This window comes from Pygocentrus nattereri, chromosome 1 (genome assembly GCF_015220715.1).
Source record: "Pygocentrus nattereri isolate fPygNat1 chromosome 1, fPygNat1.pri, whole genome shotgun sequence".
Classification (NCBI taxonomy): Eukaryota; Metazoa; Chordata; class Actinopteri; order Characiformes; family Serrasalmidae; genus Pygocentrus; species Pygocentrus nattereri.
The window spans coordinates 31,967,822-31,995,765 of record NC_051211.1 but is presented as its reverse complement, the minus strand read 5'-3'; the positions used below and the strand labels follow the sequence as shown (position 1 = coordinate 31,995,765).

The 27,944-nt window shown below is 40.7% G+C and overlaps 1 protein-coding gene across 1 annotated transcript; it reads left to right on the top strand.

The window, feature by feature from the left end:
• Nucleotides 1–471: 471 nt before the first annotated feature.
• LOC119263884 lies at nt 472–6,820 on the top strand. Its single transcript, XM_037540715.1, has 2 exons — nt 472–2,788; nt 6,096–6,820. Exons 1-2 carry the CDS (start codon nt 1,309–1,311, stop codon nt 6,098–6,100), a joined length of 1,485 nt encoding a protein of 494 aa, XP_037396612.1. The 5' UTR covers nt 472–1,308; the 3' UTR covers nt 6,101–6,820.
• The last annotated feature ends 21,124 nt before the right edge of the window (nt 6,821–27,944 follow it).

The window sequence follows — 27,944 nt, the reverse complement described above, 5'->3', positions numbered from 1 at the left end:
AGGCCGAAGTGTTACTGAAGTTTAACAAAAAGACTCTGAATGTCATGTCTGTACAGATCTTGCTGAAATGTTTAAATTGGACCAGCTTTATTTCAGCAAATGACAACGCTCTGCAAAAAGTTTTCTGGTTTGTATTTGGTTATTTTTTTATATTTTTCTTAGGAAAAACCTGGAATGATTGACTTTGCATTTACTTAGTCAATTTTTTTGTTGAATATCACACCTTTAGGTTTGATTGCTGGTTACACTTAAACTTATTTTTGGTGATCTTTTTGTATATTTGCAGATTTTCAGTTGTGTGTTTCTTTCTCGCACAGGATGAAATGCAGTGTCTTGTTCATACTGTCAGTTGGGCTTATTTGGTGTGTCAGGTCGAGATTTACAAATGTTCTGACAATCACGCTTTGAGGGTAGCTAAAAAGTAGCCACTACTCTTTCTGGAAAAGTAGCTAGATTGTAGCTAGCTGTTGGAGCCATTTATGTTTTCTTTAAACTTATGTTTATTTTGATCGCTCACCACTTGGGGGCGCTGCTGGGTTTATAGGTGGCTGTAAGGTTGTAGTAGGGATACGGGGGTTGGCGAGGAAGTCAACAGTATTTTGACCGTATGGTTAGCGGGACATTTAAAGATCTTGAGCGCTGGTACTGCTGCTGTTGGATTATGTGCTACCTGCCAACTTAAGAACAATAAATGGATTGGTATATCCAAAGTTTCAAGAGGTATGGACTTTGTGGTAATTCCTGCTAAACTGAACGAGTCAAATCCGCTACCGCCAGCTCTCTTTCTCATTATGTGGTGGCTTAGGTCAATTTCGTTTGTTTTGTTTAAAAGTCACTACATTTTTTAAGTCAAAATACTGACTACGCTAGAATTGGATGCGGACTGTTTGCTGAAGTGCAGTTGCTGCTTCGTTTGAGCACGGACTGCTACAGGAGAATGGTCTTGGGCGTTTGGAAATGGAAACGGAACATGGGACTGCGACAGCTTCGTTTGGGTGGAGACTAATGGAGGCTCTGTGGGACCCAGAGGCTGGACCGGTGAAATAAGTCTGCACAGATTGCGGCGATTGGTAACGCTTCATGAAAGGAAGGAAGGAAGGATTGTTCGTGTGAGTGCGGCGGTCTGACTGATCGTTGGATATGGAGGTATGGTAGCGCTACCTTAAAAACAAACAATGGCCATTTGACTAACTCGTGTGCACACGTTAAAGACTAGTCAGTAAATCCAATGCGCATTGGTGGGGTTTAAAGGTTTTCGCATATGCGTAATTTAAGTGACTGGGTCTTAATTGAAAGTTCAGTTTTAAAATGAATTCTGATTTTTCTGTGTCTGAGCCCTCCGTGGTTCAACCTCAGGGTAATGATGGTAATACTCAGAGTACTAATGGTAATGTAAACAAAGAGCCTGTAAAAAGGGTGGTAAAACTCACTGAAAAGGCACTGCTTGAAAAATTGGAGTCTTTGCAAAAAATTCGAAAATTTAAACTTAATAAAGCTTCCAATCTTAAAACTATGATTCAAGGGTTCATGGTTAACACAGAACATGAAACAGAGGTTAAAAGTGTATTTGCAAAATTTCAGGTATTATGCACTGAGGCAAAAGAAGCACACGAGTCTTTAATGGGTCTGTTACCTGATGAGGAAAAGGAAAAACATGACATATGGTTTAAAGCAAAAATGCTGAGTGCAAATGAGTTCTCTACTGGGGTGTTTAAATGGCTGTCACTTTCAAAAGATGATACAATGGCTCAAACTATTGACAACGAAGCACGTCCAAAATATGGTGTGTTGGGTCAAATCGTTGAAATTCAGGGTAGAGAGCTTGATCCAAATGATGGTATAAATCCTGATGACAGCATTTCTAATATTAAAACCGGTGTTTCTAATAAGAGCTATAGCCACAAAGAGAGCCATTCCAGTTCTAGATCTAAACGGTCTAGCCACTCTTCTATTTTGTTTGCACGCCTCCAAGCTGAGGCAGAGAGAGCAGCACTGGTAGCTCGTGCTGCATCCTTAAAAGAAAAGCACACTTTGGAGGAGCAAGTAGAGGCGCTAAGGAGGAAAAAGGAACAAATGGATCTTGATGCGGACTTGGCTGCTTCCACTGCTAAACTGTCAGTGTTAAAGATTTATGGAGCATCAAGTGTCATCTCAGATGGAATGGAGTCCTATTTTGAAAAAGAAACCAAACAAAAGGCAGTCTCCATAACAAGAAAATCAGAGGAAAATCCAAATCCATCTATAAGACAAAAGGTTAACAAAAGGCTTCTTGATATTGATGCATTGATTTCACAACAAGAAATGCAAGATGACACTGAAAGTGGTCAGAGAGATCCTCTTGGAAGTGAGTCACAAAGACATGCCAATAAAATAGGTGTTGCACAGAAGCCACAGTTGCGAGAAATGCAGTACCAATTATCAAACGGAGAATCTCAAGGCCATATCCATGAACCAATCATACGACCAAGGAGACCACAAATGCATGAAGGACAATCACAACCAACTGTTCAGGAAAACAGTGAGAGTGCTACTTTACACTTACTTCAAAGACAAAATGACATAGCAGAATTGCTAATACAACAGCACAATTCACATCTGCTTCCTCCAAGAGATGTTCCAATCTTTGAAGGTGATCCTCTGCAATACAGAACATTTATTAAAGCCTTTGAATATTGTGTGGAGGAAAAAACAAGTAGCAAAGGGGATTGTCTGTACTTTCTGGAAAGGTACACTAGAGGACAGCCACGTGCATTAGTTCGCAGCTGCCAGCATATGGCTCCTGAAAGAGGCTATTTAACAGCTAAAACGTTGCTTCAACAGCATTTTGGACATGATGCTAAAGTTACATCTGCATATTTGGAAAGAATGCACAACTGGCCAATGATAAAGCCTGAAGATGTTAAGGCTCTCCAAGCTTATGCCTTATTTTTGCGTGAGTGTTGTAATGCAATGTCTGATTTACAATACATGCATGAACTGGATATGCCAGCAAATATGAAGACAATTATAATGAAGCTCCCCTACAAATTGAGAGATAAATGGAGAGTTTACGCATGTAACCTTATGGAAAAACATGGACGCCGGACACAATTCAGTGACATTGTTGCTTTCATTGAACGTGAAGTGAAAATAGTGTCTGACCCAATATTTGGTGATATTCAGAACACCCAAACAGGACCAATCAATAGGCCTGTAAACAAAGGAAAATTACAACTCAAACCCAAATTTAAAGGAGACAGTTTTGCTACCACTGTTACACCTATTGACCTGCCTGTATGGAAAACACCTAGACAAACAAAAGTTCTGCCAGGGAACAACTGCTTATTTTGTACCCGAAATCATGCATTGAAGCAGTGTGCCCAGCTGGAAAAAATGAAGCATAGAGAAAAAATGTCCTTTCTAAAGGAAAAAGGGGTCTGTTTTGGTTGCTTGTGCATTGGGCATGTAAGCAAGGATTGCGATAGGCGCTTAACTTGTGAGATTTGTAACCAGAATCACCCAACTATTCTTCATATACATCTCACATATAAGGCAGATAAGGCGGTCAACACAAACACTGTAGCCTTAAATGATCCAGCATTGGATACCGCACTTGTTTCTGCGCAAGCATGTGATCATACAGGGGTCGGGAAAGGTCATGGGATTTTATCCATCCTCCCAGTACAAGTAAAATCCAAAAGGGGAGACAAAGTCATTCAGACTTATGCATTCTTGGATCCAGGTAGTACATCTACCTTTTGCTCTGAAAGCTTAATGGCAAAGTTGAATTTGAATGGAAGAAAAACTAAAATCTGTTTACTAACTATGAGCCCGAAGACAACAGTTTCTAGTTATATTGTGAATGGATTAGAGATTTCAGGTCTTCATGGCAAACAGTTTTATGACCTTCCTGAAGTCTATTCGCAAAGGAAAATGCCTGTGAGCACAGCCAACATTATCCAAAGGAAGGATCTGGCTAAATGGCCTTATTTGGATGGCATTTCCATTCCTCACATTCAAGCTGATGTTGAGCTATTGATTGGTACCAATGCTTCAAAGCTGCTTGAACCATGGGAAGTAGTGAATAGCCATGGGGAGGGACCCTATGCAGTGAGGACCCTATTGGGGTGGGTTCTTAATGGATCACTGGGAGAGGGTCATAGTAAGCCTCCTGATGTTGATTGCCCAACTCTCACTGTAAACAGGATTTCTGTGGAAACATTGGAACAAATGCTGAAAACTCAATATGAACATGATTTCAATGAAAGGGCATCAGAAGAGAAAGAAGAGATGTCAAGAGAGGATCTGAAATTCATGAACATCATGAAAGAATCAGTGAAGCTTGAAGCTGGACATTACAGTTTGAAACTACCCTTTAAAATGGATGGTGTTGTCATGCCAAACAACCTCTGTGTGGCTAAACAGCGCATTTCAGGATTGAAAAGAAAGTTTGAAAGACATGAAATGTTCCATCAGGAATATACTAAGTACCTTAATGAGCTCATTCAAAATGGTTATGCTGAACAGGTACCCCAGGATCAGCTGGAGCGTTCTGATGGTAAACTTTGGTACATTCCCCATCATGGAGTGTTCCATCCTCGAAAAGGAACATTACGTGTTGTATTTGACTGTGGTGCGGAATTCAGGAATACGTCCTTAAACAAACAACTTCTACAAGGTCCCAATCTTACTAGTTCTTTGTTGGGTGTTCTGCTTCGATTCAGACAAGAACCAGTTGCATTTATGACTGATGTCAAATCAATGTTTCATCAAGTTAGAGTTGCTGAGGATGAGACCGACTTTCTCCGGTTCCTGTGGTGGCCTGATGGCAACATTACTCAAGGAATTGTAGAGTATAGGATGACCGTTCATCTATTCGGAGCAGTATCCTCTCCAAGCTGTGCCTGCTATGCTCTTAGGAAGACAGCAGAAGACAACAAGCACATGTTTCCAACAGAGGTCATTGATAGTGTCCACAATAACTTCTATGTTGATGATTTTTTGAAGAGTCTTCCTTCTCAAGCTGAAGCCATCCAAATGGTCAAAGATCTTGCTGCACTTTGTCATAAAGGTGGCTTCCATTTAACGCAATGGATTAGCAACAATCGTGAGGTTTTACAAACCATTCCAGAGAAGGATCGATCCAAAAACTTGAGTGAATTGAATTTGGATCGAGATGAACTGCCCGTTGAAAGAGCCCTTGGACTTTATTGGTGTGTCCAGACAGACACCTTTAAGTTCAAGATGATGGAAAAGGAGCGACCACATACTAGACGTGGAATTTTATCGGTGGTCAGCTCAGTTTATGACCCTTTGGGATTTCTTGTGCCAGTGACACTTCCAGCCAAACTCATGCTACAGGAGCTTTGCAGAAAGAATTATGGCTGGGATGACCAGATTCCCCAAAGCCTCAAACAACAGTGGATAAAGTGGTTAACAGATCTTCAACAAGTGAATGCATTTAAAGTTGACAGATGCATCAAGGCACAGGACTTTGGACAACCTGATCATGCACAATTGCATCACTTCTCAGATGCCAGCGAGAATGGCTATGGAACAGTGACGTATCTTCGACTACAAAACCAGAACAACATTCATGTTTCTTTTCTGCTTGGCAAATCAAGAGTGGCACCTCTTAAACAAATTACCATCCCTCGATTAGAGCTTACTGCTGCTGTCCTGGCTGTTCGAATAGATAAGATGCTTAGAACAGAATTGCAGCTTCCACTTGACAACTCTTGTTTTTGGACTGATAGTACTTCAGTTCTAAAATATATCAAAAATGAAGAAAAAAGGTTTCGGACGTTTGTAGCTAATAGAGTGTCAGCAATTCGAGAAGTAACAGATGTCTCACAGTGGAGATACATTCATACCTCCCAGAATCCTGCAGATGATGCTTCCAGAGGATTGAAAGTAGAGAAGCTAATCACAAACAAGCGGTGGTTAAAGGGTCCAGACTTTTTGTGGACAACAAAGGAGGAGTGGCCAGAGGTCAATTTGGATTGTAACCTTGTTCCTCAAGATCCAGAACTAAAAAGGGAGCACAGAACAAATGCTGTGATCATGGAAACAAATGCAACCAGCCAATTGATTGAATATTTTTCTGACTGGAAGAGGCTAAAAATTGCTGTTGCATGGATGCTGAAATTAAAACATGTCTTAATGGAATTGAGCAAGAAAAGGAAGGAATTGTTGGAATTGTCAGACCAATCCTGTGACATTCAGCAGGAAATGCAGAAGGTCAAAGCTGCATTAAGACCACAAAGCTTGTCCATAGAGGACCTTTCTGAAGCAGAAAAGGCAGTCATTCGTTTTTCTCAGTTTGAAAGGTTTAACAAAGAAATTGTTGGACTGTCCTCAGGAAAAACGGAAGTGTCAAAAGGCAGCACTATCCACCGATTGAACCCGGTCCTGGAAAATGAATTGTTGAGAGTTGGTGGAAGATTGTGTAAGGCAGCAATGCCTGAAGAGATTAAGCATCCCATCATTTTATCCAAAGACCAACATATTTCCAAGCTTATTTTAAAGCATATACATGAACAGGTCGGTCATGGTGGAAGAAACCAGGTTCTGTCCAAATTGCGTGAGAAATATTGGATAACTCATGCCAATGCAGCAACAAGGAAAATTCTATCCAGTTGTGGCTTGTGTAGGAGATTCAAAGGAAAACTGGGTGAACAAAAAATGGCCGATTTGCCTGTTGAAAGGTTGACTCCTGATCTTCCTCCATTTACTAATGTTGGAGTTGATTACTTCGGGCCATTTGAAGTAAAACGAGGACGTTCCTTTGTAAAGCGATATGGTGTTATTTTTACGTGCATGGCTAGTAGAGCCATACATTTAGAAGCGGCCTATTCTTTGGATACAGATGCATGTATTAATGCCATTCGAAGATTCATTTGCAGAAGAGGACAAGTCTCTCATTTGAGATCAGACAATGGAACCAATTTCACTGGTGCAGAAAGGGAATTAAAAGAAGCATTGGCAGCTTTAAACCATGATAAGATTCAGAAAGTCTTTCTGCAGGAAGGAATCAAATGGAGCTTTAATGCACCTACAGCCTCCCATCACGGCGGTGCATGGGAGCGAATCATTAGGATGGTGAAAAAGATTCTTACATCCCTTTTGCACCAGCAGACTTTAGATGATGAGGGGTTACACACAGTTTTATGTGAAGTGGAAGCGATCATTAATGATCGCCCAATCACCAAATTGTCTGAGGATCCAAATGACTTAGAGCCTCTTACCCCCAACCATCTTCTTACTATGAAAAGGAAACCAGTCTTGCCTCCAGGGCTATTTGATAGGACTGATATGTATGGAAAAAGAAGGTGGAGACAAGTGCAGTACATCTCTGACCTTTTTTGGAAAAGGTGGATTACAGAGTACTTGCCTTTACTACAGGAACGACAAAAATGGACCAAGAAGAAACGAAATCTGGTGCCTGGCGATATAGTTCTGGTTGCAGATACCACAGCTCCTCGTAATTCCTGGGTACTTGGCAGGGTATTTAAAATATACCCAGATAAGAAAGGGCTGGTTAGATCAGCACAAGTACAAACCAAAACCAGTCTCTTGACCAGACCAATAACAAAACTTTGCCTTTTACTAGAGGGGTTATGAGGTATCGTATATAGGAACACATTTTGTATGTATATAGTTTGAAGTATGGTATTACTTTGGCTCCTTATATTGTTGTATTAGTCATTAAATTGTTTATGCCTTTTGTCATTAACAATTAGGGGCCGGTGTGTTGGAGCCATTTATGTTTTCTTTAAACTTATGTTTATTTTGATCGCTCACCACTTGGGGGCGCTGCTGGGTTTATAGGTGGCTGTAAGGTTGTAGTAGGGATACGGGGGTTGGCGAGGAAGTCAACAGTATTTTGACCGTATGGTTAGCGGGACATTTAAAGATCTTGAGCGCTGGTACTGCTGCTGTTGGATTATGTGCTACCTGCCAACTTAAGAACAATAAATGGATTGGTATATCCAAAGTTTCAAGAGGTATGGACTTTGTGGTAATTCCTGCTAAACTGAACGAGTCAAATCCGCTACCGCCAGCTCTCTTTCTCATTATGTGGTGGCTTAGGTCAATTTCGTTTGTTTTGTTTAAAAGTCACTACACTAGCTACAAATTTTGGGAAAAGTAGCTACAAAGTAGCTAACTACTAATTTTTCAGTAGCTATCCAAACCCTAGCGCTCACAATCATTAGATTCATCCAGAAAGTGTTCTTTGGCATGTTGCTTCCAATTACACATTCCCACCTTTCTTTCCACCCTTTAATAGTGAAGATTTACATTTTTTACAGTCAATGCAAAAGTATATATTTCTGCTGTTTAATCTACTCTTCATTGCAGTTTCTGCATTTATTTGATTTGTAAAGAACCAACTAGATTTGAGTTCGAAAGGGGACAAACGGAAAGACTCAGAATGGATCGCTAGATTAACTAAAACAACAGAGTTTTATTGTTTGAGTCAGATGTTTTGCATTGTACCATACTTTATGACGTGAAAGCAGCAGTCCTTTCTCGGCTAATTCACACTATGCTCTGTGGCTAACCACTTCGTTTTAGTGTTAATAAGTCCTCTCCCATGGGGCTGGTGTTGCAGTGTAATTACTAAATGGGTATGACCTAACCAAACTCAATCAGCTATATGACTCTTAATGATGACCTCTCGCTAAGCTTCTCACCTACAGGAGAAATAACTTCAACCTGAATCAATAACGAGGAAAATCCACTGTCTTCCTTTGTGTGAGTGCGGGTGAACCCTCTTGTATTCATTCCAGCAAATCATCCATTCTAAGTGCACCAAGGGAGCAATAACCACAACAAAGATGTGCTGTGGCTAATTAAGCTAAAGGCTAGCCCAAGCCATGCTAATGCAATTCTGCTCACAGTCTGATTCAGCGGTGTTAAGCTTTTCTAAACCAGTCAGCTCTAGACATCCCACCTGAGTGTAACCCGGGGAAAAGGTACCACACAGGACACAATAAATTCTTTCTGGGGCTCGTTTATTTGCTTGTTACTTTGTTTGGAAAAGTATTGTTCTTGTTTTGCTTGCTTATTTTCTTTCCAAAAATTGTATTCGGTTTTTATAAAGTTTCATATGGATTTCAATCCCATGAGGGCGCACTTTATCTTGAGGGAACACAGTACAAACTAGAATGTAATATACATAAGACCAAATAAATACGGCAGTGCTTTACGACTGTAAAACAAAGAAATACAAAAATAGTGAGAAGAACAAAATCACAAAAGTAGAGCCACTAATAAACGATACAAAGAAAACAAACAGAAACTCACATCTCAGGTACGTTAGAGACTCCCTTTTCACAGTTAAACTGCTCTCAACTGCGTACACATAGTTCTATATTCAACACAAGAGATTTACAGTTTTAAAGTTACAGAATATTATTACAAATATCGTCAAGAACATCTAAGATCTCTGCTGGAATGGGAGAGCCAGCTGAATATGATCTCATACACCTCAAACCATATGTAAACGTTTTATTTTTTTGTATAGGTGAAAAAGATGGTCATCTCTACCTTACAGGAACACTGTGTAATAGTTTGTCATCTATATTCTACTTCTGGGGTTAAGGATGAAATAATTACCAGTGGATTTCTCCCTCCGAGACATTTCTAACTCCACCACGCAATCTGTACAAAACCATGCGCTCTGACGACAAACTCTCGCTAGAGACGCTCAAACCACGCGATAAGTCGAGTTTCTTAAAGGGCCGGTGTTCATTTACCCACCACATTTACAGTTACAGAAAGGATGCTGATAACAAGAAGGATATTGTTATTTTCCTAACTGACAGCTCTGAAATAACAATTTTATTTCCCACCTGGCTACATTCTCCCCTGCAACCAGTCAGTGTCCTCAATGACTGCATCTTAGTTTGAAACAGACATCCTGGCTTCTTGCAACGCCTTCTCAAACAAAGCCGTGCCCAGATTAGTCAGAACTTGGGAAAGCATATTTGTACCCACCGCAACTGCATTACATGTGGATTTGGGTAAGTGATAAGGATTGGGGTGGACTCCTGCATTAGTCCGCTTGCTCCTTCTGATGGCAGGAACAGGAGTACCTGTTTCCTCACCTAAAACCTGAGAATCACTGGTTGCTAATTCAGCCTCCCATATACTCATACCCTCTGTGTCAGTCACTACACTCACATTTGGTGTGTGAGTAGGATTAGGCAGGGTGACCTCTTCAATTACCACAAAGTCCCTGTGGGATAAATCAGGTTCTGTGTCTGAGTTTGGCGCAACCACCAGAACGCTTCCCTTATTAGTCCTAGGTTTGGGAACTGGAGTTTCACATGGACGTAGTTCTGACCTATGTACTCTTTTAATCGGACCGCCCTCCACAGGTTCTACAGTATGTGTAGTACCCTGAATGTCGACTACTCTATACAAAGTAGGACTCCAAGCATCTTGGATCTTATTTCTGCCAGGGGGTCGGTGACGAAGGTACACCACTTGCCCTACATCAACGGGAGGACAAAACACTCTCTCATTTTGAAATGAGATCCTCTCGGCCGCTTTCTGCTCCGAATTCTCTTTTGCACGTTCATGCGCCACCCTAAGTCTCTCCTGATGCACCGCAAGCCAATCCTGCCTACTGTCTACACCGTCCTCACGAGCCAAGAGTGCATCTGAAGGCAAATGTGGCTGCGTTCCAAAAAGCAAATAATGAGGTGAATACCCTGTGGTAGAATGCGGTGTCACATTGTATGCATAAACCAATTCAGGCAAATACTCAGGCCAACGTTTTTTCTTCCCTGGAGGGAGGGTGCGCAGCAAATCATGTAGAGTTCGATTATATCTCTCACACTGTGCGTTTCCTTGAGGCCTATAAGGAGTTGTCCGTGACTTTTTGACTCCATACAGCTTACACAATTCAGCAACGACTTCACTCTCAAAATTTCGACCTTGGTCGGAGTGAATTCTCTCTGGAATTCCATATTTCATAAACCACTCTTTAAGTAGCACTTTTGCAGTAGTATCTGCTTTTTGGTCCTTAGTGGCAAACGCCTGTGTGAATTTACTGAAAATGTCTGTAACCACCAGAACATTTTCACGGCCATCAGAAGCTGGCTCCAACACCGTGAAGTCCACGGCCACTACCTGAAGAGGCCTAGACGCCAAAAATGCCTTTACAGGAGCCTGGATCTTTGGCTGTGGCATTTTGGTGAGAATGCACCTCTGACACCCTTTCACCCATGTCTCAACATCCTCAAACATGCCCACCCAGAAACAACGCTGTCTTAATAGACTAAGCGTTCGCTCAATACCTTGGTGCCCCATTTGATCATGCACGCTCTCCAACACCTGGTCTCTCAAACCAATAGGTATTAGCAACTGCCAACATTCACCATGATGAGGGTCTTCTATGACACGGTACAACAACCCATTTCTCTCTCGAATGTATCTCCACTGTTTTAGGATCCTGCTGACAACTCTATTCAGCCCTACCCGCTCCCTATGACTAGGCTTCTCCCCCCTCTCCCAAAAGTCCCTAAACTGCCTGAGAGAGGAGTCAGACTTTTGAAACTCTTCCAACTGTTCAACTGTGTACCCAGGCAATGCAGGTGTGCAGCCATGGGTATCACTGGTTTCAGCAAACTCTGGTCCACAAGCACGTATCTGTCGTATTTTACAACATTCAATACCAGCAGAGATGAGCTCTGGGTCTAGGGAAGTTCCTTGCCTCATAAAATTACAGATAGCCACACCATCATACAAATCTTCATCAGAACCCACATCAAGATCTGTTTCAGGCTCCCCTGCAAATTCCTGTCTGGAGAGAGCATCAGCTGCTGTATTACGGTATCCGGGTCTATACTTCACTTCAAAATCAAAAACAGACAACTGTGCTAGCCACCTCTGTTCTATGGCTCCTAATTTAGCCGTAGTGAGATGACAGAGAGGATTGTTGTCTGTGAAAACCACAAACCTTGAGCCCAGCAAGTAACCCCTGAACTTTTCCGTGATGGCCCACTTCAAGGCTAGAAGCTCAAGCTTCATACTGCTGTAGTTACGGTCATTCTTTTCAGCGTTACGTAGCCGTCTGCTGGCATATGCGATAACCCGCTTAGTGTTTTCTTGCTGCTGATACAGTACAGCACCCAGGCCCTTATTGCTGGCATCAGTCTCCAGTATAAAAGGGCGTGTAAAATCTGCAAACCCCAACACAGGAGCAGTGGTGAGCTTCTCTTTCAATTGCTCGAAAGCATTCTGACACTCGTCATTCCACATGGAACGCAACAGAGTGTTTGTCTTGGAATGTCTTCCATTTCTTATACAGGAATTTAACAAATCATGCAAGGGACCTGCCACTTTAGAAAATCCTTGAATAAATCGCCTGTAGTAGCTACAGAACCCTAGCAATGACTGTAATTCCTTGACAGTCTGAGGGATCTCCCAATTTTTTACAGCCGCTACTTTACTTGGGTCAGTCCCAACACCATTTGCTGACACCTGATGACCAAGAAACCGCACCTCAGGTTGAAGAAAACTGCACTTTTGCAATTTCACCTTTAAACCAGTTTCCAGAAGGCACTTAAACACAACTTCCAGCCTCTCTAAGTGTTCTACAAAAGTCTGAGAGAAAACTAAAATGTCATCTAGGTAGACCAGCATTATCTGGAAAATTAAATCACTCATTGTAGCTTGCATTAATCGCTGAAAGGTTGCTGGCCCATTACAGACCCCAAATGGCATCCTCAAAAAATGGTACAGCCCAAAGTGTGTAGTGAACGCGGTCTTGTGCATGTCCCTCTCATGCAAAGCTACTTGGTGATACCCACTTGCTAGGTCAATTGTTGAGAAGAATTTCGCTCCCCTGAGAGCATCAAAGCTCTCGTCAATTCTAGGCAAAGGAAAGGCATCACGTTTGGTCTTGGAGTTAAGTCGCCTATAATCCACACATAGTCTGAGACTACCATCAGGTTTCCGGACCAGTACTATTGGTGAAGCATAGGCACTAACACTTTCCTGTATTACACCCTTTTTCAGCAGTTTGGAAATGTGCTCACGAACTTCTCCGTACTGGGTAGGGGGTATATGTCTGTATGGCTGCGCTACGGGCACATCATCTGTCAAATGTATTTCATGTTGGACCTTTTCAGTGTAACCTAAGTCTTCATCCTCAACAGCAAATATGCTGGAATATTTCTCAAGCAGTACACGAAGTTGTCCCTGCTGCTCAGGAGTACCTCCTACTCGTACTTTATCTAGAACTGACGTGGAATCAGGCTGCTGTGTTCCATTTACATCCAGTGTGATATGCTCAATGTCAGTGGAAATTCTCTGGAATTTAACTTCACATGACTCATCTGCTTTGACATGCTCTATAGGAGACAGAATGCCTAGCCTAGTCCTAGACTGTAACCAAAGGTCTTCTTGAGACATATTAATAACCTGGACAGGGAACAAATGGCTCCGAGATGACACCAAGGTGGGCACTACAATAAGTCCCTCTGGTAAAGGGGTATTTACTGGCTCTAGGAGTAACAAAGAACCATCATCCTTCACAGTTCTATGCCCTCTAGCCATGACTGTTGACACAGATGAAGCTGGTACATGAACCACATCTTTGCCTGACACCCGAGCGAAAACAGCCCTGTCCACTACATTTACAGTCTGCATCTGCTGAAAAGCTTGCCGCCAATCAGAATCAAGTTTGCCATCCAAGGTGGTGTCAAATTCTGCTTGCACCATCTGCCTACATCTACTGATGATATTCATCCCAATAAGGCCTGGAACAGATGAGTTGTTCTGAGTATCTTTCACTACAAGAAACCCACAGTTTGGCAAAGTTACACCCATAGTTTCCACATCTAGCTCTAGATAACCAAGATAGGGTATATTTAAGCCATTAGCTGCTGTGATTTTTAACCACCCAGATGTAGAAAGTACATCTTTTTCCTCACCAAACAAACAATCTCTGAAAAAATTCTCAGTAATTGTACTGACCTGGCTACCAGTATCCAATAAACAGGATGCTGGCACACCCCTGATCCTCAACTCTAGGACTGGACATTTTCCCACTGCTCGCTCTAGAAGCCTACTCTGGGATGGACTGACTTTAGATGAGCCTACTGCATCCCCTCGCATTGCTTGGCTCATAGCAACCGAGGGCTTCCATTTCCCTGAGCTGTGACTTGCTCTAAGGGCTTTTTAGCCTTCCCATCACGCTTCAGTGTACATTTCCTTGCAATATGACCCACCCCATTACACCTAAAACATATGGGCTGTCCATCCTCTGTAAACTTTGGTGTATTTCTAGGTCTGCTTTCAGTACTGCAGACACTCTGTGGGACCCCAGGTGTTGCTAGTTTCCTAACAGCTTTGGTAAGTTCAGAGATTGCTTGGTCTTGTTCTGCTATCCGCTTCTCTTGTTGCGTTACTACTTGAAGTATAGCTTCTAAAGTAGTGGCATGCTCATCCTGAGTAGAAATGGTTGAGCAACCTGCCTCATCAGCGATTTATGAGTGCATTTGCCTGTGCCTAACTGCTCGGGGGCCATAGGACTTGTTGTCTTCCAGTGACCACAACATAGCCTCATTACGAACCTCAAGAAGACTTGACTCAGGCTTTTCCCTTACAAATTTTCTCTCCTAAGAGAAGCATCCCTCAACCCTTCAATGAATTGATCTCTGAGAATAGTCTTTTCATTGGACAGTGTGTCCAGTGACTGCTTTGTAACTGATTTCAAAATCTGTGATAAAGCATGAGAGTACTCTCTGAGGTTTTCACCCTCTGCCTGTCTCCGTTGATAGAATGTCTGTAAGAGCTGAGAAGCACTGCGCTTCTCCCCAAACGCATTACGTAAGAAGCTGAAAATGTCGCTAGGTTGGCTACGATCACTACTCATACACAACCGTACTTCTTCTAAGGCCGACCCTTTTAACAATGAGATTAAGAAATCAACCTGCTCGTCTTGTGACTGCTCTCTGGTTCTGAGAACCCTTCCTACTTCTTCAATGAATTCTTCAACAGACCTTCCATCCTTGCTATATTCCCCACAAAAACTCTGAATATGACGTTCTCTGGGAACATAGATGTATGAACGCGTAGAACCATTCCCAGCCCCAGCCCTATCGGCCCGAAGTTCTTCTCGCCACTGACTAAGCTCTTGTAACTGATGTTGCATTTGTTCAAGGGTTGGACCCTGTATTCTTTGCTGACCTGGGGCTTCATCATCACCAGGCTCTTGAGACATTTTGTGAAGAAGGTACTATATGACTATATCACTGCAAGAGTCCTCAAGAATTTAACTGATAGTTCACAGTCCGCTGCTTTAGTGTCTTAAGGATACAGTCCAATGACACTCTTCCGACAATGCACAGTTCTCCAAGGCAGGGGGTACTTGACACAGGAACACTATTTCAGCTGATGTCACCATGGATGAGCTGACCCTCACTGGTAAGGAACCACCAACCGCATCTGCTCGACTTGCCACCAAAACTGGATGCACTGCAAACAGTCTTCACCACTGCCGTATTTATTATCAACTATCTTGTTCTACCTTAGCAGAGCAAAACAAAAGCAAACCCCACTCCTGGTACCAAAATTGTGTAACCCGGGGAAAAGGTACCACACAGGACACAATAAATTCTTTCTGGGGCTCGTTTATTTGCTTGTTACTTTGTTTGGAAAAGTATTGTTCTTGTTTTGCTTGCTTATTTTCTTTCCAAAAATTGTATTCGGTTTTTATAAAGTTTCATATGGATTTCAACCCCATGAGGGCGCACTTTATCTTGAGGGAACACAGTACAAACTAGAATGTAATATACATAAGACCAAATAAATACGGCAGTGCATTTCGACTGTAAAACAAAGAAATACAAAAATAGTGAGAAGAACAAAATCACAAAAGTAGAGCCACTAATAAACGATACAGAGAAAACAAACAGAAACTCACATCTCAGGTACGTTAGAGACTCCCTTTTCACAGTTAAACTGCTCTCAACTGCGTACACATAGTTCTATATTCAACACAAGAGATTTCCAGTTTTAAAGTTACAGAATATTATTACAAATATCGTCAAGAACATCTAAGATCTCTGCTGGAATGGGAGAGCCAGCTGAATATGATCTCATACACCTCAAACCATATGTAAACGTTTTATTTTTTTGTATAGGTGAAAAAGATGGTCATCTCTACCTTACAGGAACACTGTGTAATAGTTTGTCATCTATATTCTACTTCTGGGGTTAAGGATGAAATAATTACCAGTGGATTTCTCCCTCCGAGACATTTCTAACTCCACCACGCAATCTGTACAAAACCATGCGCTCTGACGACAAACTCTCGCTAGAGACGCTCAAACCACGCGATAAGTCGAGTTTCTTAAAGGGCCGGTGTTCATTTACCCACCACATTTACAGTTACAGAAAGGATGCTGATAACAAGAAGGATATTGTTATTTTCCTAACTGACAGCTCTGAAATAACAATTTTATTTCCCACCTGGCTACATGAGTTTAGCTTCAACACACATTTAACACTCCTCATGAGGCTGTTCAAGGTGTTATTGCAAGGTTAGACTAGCTTCAGACTCTGCTCTGGAAAGGGGTTGAATTATAGGAGCAGGGCTGAAACAAAACTTTGCCGGGCTGTGGATATCTGAAATATTGTAAGATGCTATCTCTTACATGCTAGAAAATTCAATTTTGATAAGTGAAAGCATCTAAAATGCAGGCAATATACATTATATGTCCAGAGACATGTGCCTATCCAGCCTCTATCCATCTATCTATCTATCTGGTGGTTGGTTAGTGTAGTGGGTAACACCTCTGCCTTCTATGCTGTAGACTGGGGTTCAATCCCCACTTGGGTCACCACCCTATACTATACCAATAAGGGTCCTTGGGCAAGACTCCTAACACTGCCTTCACCTACCTGTGTAAAAATAATCCAATTGTAAGCCGCTCTGGTTAAGAGCATTTGCCAAATGCCATAAATGTAAATATGTATCTATCTATTGCACTAGGCATAAGCTTGAATTTTATTTCATGACATTTTTAAAATAAATACAAAACCCAGAAATGGGTTTAATAATCTAATAATGTTCTTTCACCAGTCTTATAATCTAGTTGTATGCAAATTTTTTTCTGTTCTTATTTTAGGAATTCCCTACTCTCCCTTGCAGAGGGCTTTTAGTGCTGCCATATACTTGGACCACCTTGCATGTACAGCATGTTAAAGGTCTACCATTTTCAATGATGTTTAAGTTAGGCAACTGCGAGGGCCATTCCAAAAGCTTCAGGTTGCATTTCTTGAAGTAATTCATGCTGGATTTTGAGTAACATTTTGGGTCATTGTCCTGTTGTAGAAACCAGCCTCTTTTCAAATTCAGCTTTTTAACTGGCTGTGTCACATTTGCTTCCAGAATTTGCTTATATTTAGTGGAATCCATTCTTTCTCTACATATGCAGTGTTTCCTGTATCATTTGCCACACAAACTCAAAGCATATTAGAAACAGTCCCTTGCTTAACAGTTGGCAAGGTTTTCTCTTTATCAAATGCTGCTCCTTTTCTCCTCCAAGCACACCTCTAGTGCTCAAGAGTTCCATTTTTATTCATCAGTCCACCTTGACCTTTGTGATGAGGCTTTTCTGATGGCTTTTCAGTGTATATCTTGTTTGTACAGGCGACGCTACAGAGTACAACAATGCACCACCACTGCTGCGTCAACTAAAGCTTGCTGCATGTCCTTTGCTGTCATATCAGGGTTTTACTTTGCCTTTCTGGCCAACATATCAGCAGTTCTATGTGATTTTTTTCTTGGTCTTCCAGATTTTTCCTTGATTTCCCCAGTTATTCTTAATTGCTTTTGTCATTTCATTTTAATAATATGTTTGGTAATGTAAATTGTGAGCTAGAAGTGCTTTTAATTCCTTTTTATAGCTTTCCCCTACTTTTAATCAACAATTAGCTTCACTTTCAGATCTTAAGCCAGCTGCTTAGAGAAGCCATGGTTGTTGAGCGTTAGTACAAGGTAGAAATTATAATGCTCTGGAATTGTCATCAGCTGGCAATTCTTAATGACAGTGTTATACCTGCATTGCTGATGCTAAAGAGGCAATTAAGGCCTAATGAGTTAATTAAGTTAATCAAATGTAAAGTAAATCTACATTAATGTTTGCGTAAAGCAGCATTGGCATTTGCAGAAAAATAGTATTTTTAAAAATAGTTTGCTGCAAACTGCTGCGTGTCCTTCTTTACACTTTAAAAATCAACATAATTTGGCCCAAATGTTTGCATGCAGCTGTATTTTATCTATGTTTAGGATGGTTTTCCTTTCTAATGTATATGTTTTTGCAGCACATTTTGTCCTATTATACCTATTATATCTGAACAGCATCTCACTGCAGAGTCTATTGTTTATTCTTCTCTAGATATGCAGTTCAATTCAGTAATGCCTTAGTATATTAGCAGAGGAGGTGATTTAATTCAGGAAAGGAACTCTGCAACTTTGTGGCTCTTCATTAGGAGAGCCTGCTATAAAATAGGCAGTAAGGCAGGGTCATTAATATATTCAACCATCAGCATTTTACACTCCATTTCGGTATAACTTCCAGCCTTGCAGCCTGATAAATGGTTCAATGTTGGAGAGTAACAAATGTCCAGATACAATCCCCTGTGATTTATAAAGCTGCCAGTGGTGGATGATTTAATACTAAAAAATCCTGTGTTTATTTGAGCGTATGATTGTGCAGATGTACGGTCTTTAAATGATATGTTAATCTGATTTAGTGCCGCTCAGAAACATCTGGGATTTCAGGGAATGTAAAGTTGATGATGGAGCAGCTGCCTGTGCTGCTACACTGGGAAACATTTTAATGACTGAAAATGTAAGTGTTATAATTACCTATCAAATGTTGCATTCATCACAAGTGAAAAGCACATAATTTGACATTAATTATTTCCGACTCATAGTTCATTGAAACAGGCAGTGCAATCCTGTGGAAAGTGTAGATTCTAAACTTTCAGTCTCTACTACAGGTATGAAGCCTGACTTGAACCAAACATGGACCTGGTTTTGGGTTGATGCTTCAATGTACAATGTTGGGCAACTATAAGCCTGGAGTTTTGTTTTCTAATGATAGATTTTACATAGTAGATTTTATCTTATATTCTGCAGCTACATGCCGAATAGCTCTGGGGTTTGATGAGTGAGTGAGCCTGAATGAAACTCATGGATGTTTAACAATACATAAGTCACATAATGGGTGATGAGAGGGTGGGTGGAAAGGTCTTCATGGAAGGATCTCATCTGAAGGATTTGGAGAGATTCTGTAAGGAGGAATGGTCTCAGATCCTTTGCCATGTGTTCTCCAGTCTCATTAAGTATTATAGACGAAGAGTCAAAGCTGTTATTTTTACCAAAGGAGGCTGTACAAAGTATTAAAGGAAGGGGTGAGCTTTCAAACATTGAACTTCAAATAAAGGTTAGATTGTTGTTAATATTTTAAACAAAAGATCAAAGAGATAAGCAATGAAGAATTTTTACAACAAATTTTGCTCACATTTACTACGGGTGCCCAATATTTGTGGAGGACATTGTATACTTGAATTATAGCAACTTTCCAGTTGTCAGTGATCCACACTTTTGCAGCAAATAAGGTTAACTTAAAAAGCCATATAATTGCATTATTGGATTGTTTAATTCCTTAAATCTCAGGGTTATGACATACTAATGCTTATTATTCAAAACTGGCTGAGCTGTTTTGGTGGTTTAAAAAGTGTGTATTAAAACCTGGCCAAGTAAGGGGTCAGTATGGTAACAAATACATGGCTTAAACAAGACTAGGGTCACCCTTTTTGATAAGTCAAGATGTTTAAAGCTTGTTTATCATTCTGTTAGCATTCATAGCTACAGATTGTACTAGGTTGAACTAGCAAACCTGAACATAAAACCCCATCATGGTGAGAAAAACTGTTTTTAGGACCACCTACTACATCTTTACTCATTAACATCACACACAGGCTTTAAAAAGAGGTCTAGCCTCGATGTTTAGGTCGCAAATGCAAAATCAACATTATATTGATGAAGATGCAACAACAAAAGCAGATGATTCATTTATATCCTAGGAAGCCATGTCCTTCACCACATTGATTCACTCGGGGAAGGGGTCTGAAGCACAGCTGATGTTTTAAAAAGTTCTTCCATACCTTGTGAGCAGTTACACATTTCCACCAGAGAGGTCTCCAAACCCTCAAATCTTACAAAGTGCTACTGAGAAAATTTAATAAACTAGGCAGAGTGCTGCAAGAAGTCAGGGACCAAACCTGTATTCTTGTATATTCTTCTATTTATATGGCTACCTAAAACTTTTGCATGAAACTATATGTTACACTTTTTAAAAAGGATGGTTCTTCAAGGGTTCTTTAGTCAAGAAAATGGTTCTGTATAGAACCATGAACACTCAAAGAAACCTTTGCATGATCAAAGGGTTCTTTGCATTGTAAAAGGCTTATTCAGATAGATGGAGAATGTGCTGTGGATGGTTCTATACACAACCTTTTTGAAAAAACTGCATTTTGGTACTGCATAGAACTGTTTTTGCTAAGAGTACAGAAGAAACTACAGAATCAACAAACCAATTTCGTGGTGACTTCATCCAGCACTGCAGCAAACACAAAACATTGTAAAATGTTCATAGTGCAACCCACAGTTACAGATAGTCTAATAGCTGTCCAATACTAGAGAGCTGCATTAAGGAAAGTAAGGACCTATTGACCACTGAAACTGTCCTGACTCAAAAGGATTTTTCAGTTTAGAACTCATATTCACAATAATTCACTTAGCCCAGTACCAGATTGGGTAAGCCTGGTCACACTTTGAAGCCTAAAGAGTCATTGTGACTCCCAGAGGCCCAATCCAACCTTTCACAGCCTGTTTAACACTAAAGATTTAATCACTCCCTCTGCAGCGAGCCATGGGGGGTGTGTGTGTGTGTGTGTGTGTGTGTGTGTGTGTGTGTGTGTGTGTGTGTGTGTATAGAAATGCTTTTTTATTTATTCCAGAAGTGACTGTATTTCAAGCTATGAACAGGAGCTATATTGTAAATTCTAACAGTAACTGCAAAATAAACAATTTTTTTAGGCCTTTCTTATTGTCTTTTTCTTTCCCTTTTACTTACAATTTAAACACAGACATATCTAAACTCAAGTACAGGTAAAAAAATCTACTATATAAAGTATTATCTTTCTTTTTCTATTGTCTTTTTCTTTTCCACAGCACCTCAACACACTCAAGCTCAGGTGAAAAAAAATTAATGATTTTGATAAAACAAACACTTCCCACTAACACCATTCCCCAGGAGTTACTACATAACGTCCTCTCTTCACTGTGTGTTTACACAGGTCTGTGAGGCACAGTTGACCTGGAGCTGCTGCAGTGGCCGTAGATGGGCTGAAAAACAAGGCCCGCTGCTCACAGAGTCATGAGTCATTTAAAGATTAATTGCAGAGTAAACGCAGCAAAGAACGCAGTGGAAACAGACCAGAAATCCACAGAGACGAGGAATCATTCAGACACAAGCTGAATGGGGGGGGTAATCCAATCTTAATTCTTATGCTATTATTGCTGCATTATTATGTACATTTTTATATATTTAATTTACTTTTTTTGTTGCATTCACAGTCCTACGTCTATGGAGTTTACATTATTTTCATCTCTTTTGTTTCTTCCTTTCTTTCTTGCTTGTAATATTTATTACAGTAGTTTATGCTCCCACATCATTATACATTGACTGGCCACTTTATTACATACACCTCCTTGTTTCTACACTCATGCTTATTTTATCAGCTCCACCTATCATATAGGTGCACTTTGTAGTTCTTTAGTTACAGTTCTGCAGTTACTTTTACTCTGTTTTACTCTGTTCAGTGCTCAGGACCAGCACAGGACCACCACAGAGCAGATATTATTTGTGTGGTGGATCATTCTCAGCACTGCAGTGACACTGACACTGGTGGTGATGTGTTTGTCGTGTGTGTTGCGCTGGTATGAGTGGTGCTGCTGTGTCACTGCTGGACTGAAAATAGTTAACCAATCAACCAAAAAGGCAGCACATGTCCCGTGACCACTGATAAAGGACTAGACAATGATCAATGCAAACTGTGCAGTAACAGATGAGCTCTTTGACTTTGATCTCTGATCTACAAGGTAGGAGTGTCTCATAGAGTGGACAGTGAGTGGACAGTGTTTAAAAACTCCAGCAGCACTGCTGTGTCTGTTCTACTCAGACCAGCACAACACACACTAACACACCATCACCACATGAGTGTCACTGCAGTGCTGAGATTGATGCAGTTGTACTTAATGAAGAGGCCCATTGGCAAACATGTAAGTGTCCAAAAATGAAAGATACTGATTTTTTTAGCTCAATCAGCAGCTGTGCACTGCTCTGCTCTGTGTTTCCGGTTTCTATTCCCACAGCTTTAGTCTCTTTGTTAGTTACAGCTTATTTACATTTTTTACCCTTAATGTACAATTTAAGCAAATTGCTTAATGTAGGTAAAATACTTAAGTGGGCTTAATGTAACCTACAGTTTTACTGAGGTTAAAGTATGGCATTTTGGAATATTGGCACATTTTGAACACACAAAGCAGTAATTAAAGTAAAAGTACTGCAGGCCTGCGTACTTCACTTACTTTAATCATGAGGCTACAAGTTCATGACAACACTCATTTCAGTGAGTCAACCAAGACCACACTTTAAAGTCCTGGGACATGCCACGCACTCTCTCTCTCTCTCTCACACACACACACCCACACCCACACACACACACACACACACCCACACACACACACACGTGTGTGCATTCACCCATTGATCAAGCCATCCACCTCATCTGGAACACATTGCATTTAACGAGCGTCTTGAGAAACAAGAAAGAAACTAAGCAAATGAAGGGAGGGGAGTGAGAAAGAGACAGACATATAGGAGAGAGAAGTAGAAAAGGAGAGATGGAGGAGAGAGAGGGAGGAGAAAGAAGGAAGAGAGCAAAATGAGTGAGAAAGTCAGAGAGATACAGAAGAGATGAGAGAAAGAGGGAGAGAGAAGAGAAAGAGATGAAGAAGAGGAATGACAGGAAGCATTGTGTTGGAGAGGTGAGGCACCACTCAGGAAGGTGCTGCTCCCAGATTGAACATGGTTAGACAGCAAAATTACAAATAAAGCACATAACAACTAACTTCAGATAGAGAGAGGAAGAGAGGGAGTTACTTTCACGCCTTCACTGTATTTCCATCAGGATAAAAAGTAAGGGAGAGAGATGGAAGAACAATGAGGAACGTGAAAGAGAGAGGAGTGTGAAAGAGAGTGAGAAAAAGAGAGAAATGGGAAAAGGGAGAGTGAAAGAAAGGGATGCCCGAAAAGAGAAAAGAAAAAAGAAGGAGAGTGAGAGAGAGAGAGAGAGAGAGAGAGAGAGAGAGAGAGAGAGAGAGGACAGAGAAGAGAGTGAAAAAGGGCAGGATGGGAGAGAAGGAGAGGGAAAAATAGAAAGAGAGAGAGAAAGGGAGGGGTAGAGAGAGAAAGAAGCATGGCAGAAAGCTGAGGGCTTTTATCGTTTGAGCTTTACACTCTGTTTGCTCTTCTTCTGTGCTGTAGAAAGTGAAGAGAGTAACTACTGTTAAATGTTTTATTCTCAGTGGCTGAATTATTAGCTGAACTTGAATATGAAGAGTCAAAGGTTTCACAGGGGTGCACAACTCCAGGAGGGCCTGGAGAATCCAGCAGTGTTTGGAGGTTCCCCTGCTCAAACACACCCACTAAAACTGCCCATTAACAGATAAGTGTAATCAGGTGTGCTTGAGCAGGTAAAGAGAGGGTCAGCAGCTTCAAGTTCCTCAGTGTTCACATCTCAGACATGGAGTGAACACACCACACGGGCGGTAAAAAAGGCACAACAGTGCCTCTTCCACCTCAGGCGGCTAAAGAGGTTTGGCATGAACCCCTGCATCTTCAAAACGTTCTGCACATGTACTGTACAGTTTCTTCCCCCGGGCCATCAGGCTGCTGATGTACAGCCAGTACTGGTGATATATTGGTCTATAGGCCTGTCACTGCACTGGAGACATCATCTCCATGGACAGTCACCATCTCATCAGACTCACTCTGATCCTCTGCACCTTCAATCTAGCAAATCTGTACTTACACATATGGATTGACATCTTGTAGATCTATCCATATTCTGTACAATCTGGAACATTTTATATCAGTATTCTATCCCTGAGTACCTGCATCTCATTTATTATCTACCTCAAACTAACTGCACATACAGAATGTGTACAGCAGCACATTTAATTGTTTAATTTAATAACTTATTACTGTGCTACTATACATTGGAATAGTGCAATACTAGTGTATATTGTGGGCGGCATGGTGGCGTGGTGGGTACCGCTGTCTCCTCACAGCAATGAGGGCCTGGGTTTGATTCCCCGGCCGGGCGACCAGGGTCCTCTCTGTGTGGAGTTTGCATGTTCTCCCCGTGTCTGTGTGGGTTTCCTCCGGGTTCTCTGGTTTCCTCCCACAGTCCAAAGACATGCAGTTAGGCCAATTGGGCATGCTAAATTGCCCCTAGGTGTGAGTGACTGTGTGTCTGTCTGTCTGCCCTGCGATGGACTGGCAACCTGTCCAAGGTGTATCCTGCCTGGGATAGGCTCCAGCATCCATCCCCATTTAGTTTATGCATAGCCTAATGACATTTAAAGAAGTTGAGTTGAATTTAAAAATATTCTTGAGTGAAAAGAACGTGGGGGAAAAAATCTTGAACGCTTAACTTTTCATTTATATTATTACCTTAAAATATAATAATAAATACAAAAAAGGAATAACAAAGATACATAAGTTAGTATATGACATCTAATATAAAATGTGTATGTGTGGGCCCATATACAGCCCCTTAGGGTTTTAGAGATGTTTACAGTACAAGAAGATAAGACTGTACGACATTCTGTTAGCTATAAACATGAATAAAAGTACACCACATAGCTTAAAAACAGTAGTAGCAACCACCTTCTATAAACAAGTGATACCCTGAAAACCAAGGTTTATACAGTTTTTAAACAGTTTACTCTAAATGTAACTGATCAGCCAAAACATGTTTGATGTCTGAAGTTTGCTTCTTCAGTTTCACACTGGAGGTATAAAGCTAATGCATCTAACGAGTAATGGAAGCTGATGTATGCTGATTGGCATGGCGTTAACGGCTTGCGCAGAGCATCACACACTCACCTCAGATTGAATTGTTAAAAGGATCCCCAGCTGATAAGATGTTTTACCTTAATGTTGCACAAATACCTTTTATTAGAGTGCTTGAAAAAGCATTGTATTTTTTTCTCTCATACTTCTTATTCTTCTTCCACACTTTTCTGCAATCAATACAGCCCATTCAAACTGTGTTTCAAAGTTCTCGGCGCTGTGACTTGTACTATGTATTTTTGGAGTCGATCGGATTAGTAGTTTTTAATAAAATTAAGTTTAAAAATTAAAAACCTCCCATAAGAATGAATGGCAGAATGTTCAGAACTTCAAATTCTGACATCGATGATGTCACAGCAGGCCACTCAGTCTCACAGACACAGTCACGCAGGGAATCTGCTTTAAAATCCTTAAACTTTCACCTAGAAACTCCAGTTCAGTTTGAAATGGTAGAGAAACTTGTCCTTTCTGAAATCTCAAAATATCTCATCATTTTATCAATTAGCTTTAGAGTTATGAGCATTTGTTTGGCACTAGGCACAGAAAACTGTCCCATTCACTCCCATGTAAATTACTCGAAATCAGAATCTGCTTATTTCAAGATTTTTTTCTGTCTTTAACTTGTCATAGGTCAGACATTTTCTTCTCATTACACACATTACACCAAAAACATTACACCTCAAGGGGTCTTATCTCACACCATCTATCGTGTTAAGCGATAAAGTAAACATTTCCCGAGTTATAACTGTTTGTTCAGAGGGTGCAAATCGGACTCAAACAAGGCTTCTCCACTAAGAGCTGCATAATAACAGAGTGACAGTTCATTTGATTGACTCCCCCCATTGCGCCCTTAAATACATACATCTCTCCCTCTCACACACACCATAAAGACACACACACACACACACATACACACACCACACATACACACACACACAGACACACACCACACAGACATATAACTAAGGAGATGTTGTTCACCTACACAGAAACACACACACACACACACACACACACACACACTTGCAGCTCTTTTCAAGCACTTTTGCAGTTCCTTCAGGAAATGAACATCTAGTTTTTATTAAAAGCCATAAAGTCAGTCCTGACTTCTGGAGACCATATTCCTCCAGAATCTTGTCTTAGGTTTTGGTCTTGAGGCCTCTGAATAGTCTGGTCATGATTCCTGTGATTGCATCCATCCATCTTGTACATGGTTGTCTTCTTCCTCTTTTACTTACAACTGTTCCAAGCATAATCATGTTTTCCAATAAACTGGTTCTTCTTAGTAGATATCAAAAATCAGAGCTTCAGTTTGGTTATGTGGTCTTCATGTGAGAGGTGAGGCTTGATTTGGTTGGGGATCCATTCTTTTCTTTTCTTTTCCATCCAAGGCTCAAGGTAAAAACTTTAAAGTACTAAAATATATTGTTTAAAACACACAAAATTCTTTATGAAAACAGTAAAAAGTCCTGCTACTTGTAGGTCATCATTTTTGTTGCACCACTGGAATCAACCCTTTGCTTTGATTTTTGAGTGCTTGAGTGTGTTTTCATGCCTTAACAATATAGTAACAATATAATAATAAAAATCAGATTTTGTCAGAAATACATTCAACATGTTTACATTCACTTGGGTAATCAGATAATGGAAAAATCCAGGCCTACGTGAGTCAGGGAGTAATAAGATTTATGCTTTTGCAGCCGGCCAATAAACTCATGGAATAAGACGCTGCCGTAAAATGTAATGTAAGACTCAAATGACATGCCACACCTTTATTTTTTAACATTTGTTTTGTGCCATCCTGTGGGTGCTGTGTTAAACCAGAGACATTATATAGGACTTTTAGGACGTTAAACACTGCTTCACTTTCCATAACAGTCTCTGCACATGCACAGACTGAGAAAAACAAAAGAAATCAGAGTAAGGGTATATATATATATATATATATATATATGCTCAAAAAGCTGATTAATTAACTGAAAACAAGATCTCTTTATCAATGTGAGAAACTCTAGCTAACTAGCTAATAAAATCAAGAAATCAAGCTTGCCATTAGAATCCAACAGCATCCTAGCCTTTAGTAGTGTTTCGAGTAGTTTTTCTAGAAACTCTACAAAATACAACATTCCTGCTGTATTGTGCATTTTGTATGCCCATATTTAAAACAGCACTGCAGTTATATCTCAGCAGCAACAACATCAGCCAAAGAAGAGCAATGTTGCCATCTAGATTTAGCAACTTTTCAGACCCTATAGAGAGGTTTTTTTAAGCACCTAACAACAAATCTAAGGACTTTTTTATACAAACCATAGCCACTTTCCATAGAAGAAAGTAGGCAGTATTGTCCTTGCCACGAGGCACAGCTCTCTCTGTGTCTGCTCTGTTCAGTGAATCGGCAGAAAGGTAGAGCACATTTATACATATTTATATGCTCACATAGACGTGAATGAGCTGTGCATGTGCAAACGGTATTACTGAGGACCAATCACAAAGCTGCATTGTTTGCTTCTCCTTTGTTTTAATTTAAACAATACTTTAAACAAAGATATTCTGTTGCTTCTAACTTTCTCTCTGGGTGATCATTTTACATGTGAATATAGCTGGAATCACAGCGCTGACATTGTCTTTAAATGATGTGTATGGTGATTTTGTCAGACAACATCTGACACGTCTCATTGTCTCATCCCATTGTCTGACAACAGAAACACAAAAACTTGTAGATCTAAA

Coding starts and splice junctions, on each gene's coding strand:
- LOC119263884 (XM_037540715.1), top strand. CDS start 1,309: ATGAATTCTGATTTTTCTGTGTCTGAGCCCTCCGTGGTTCAACCTCAG.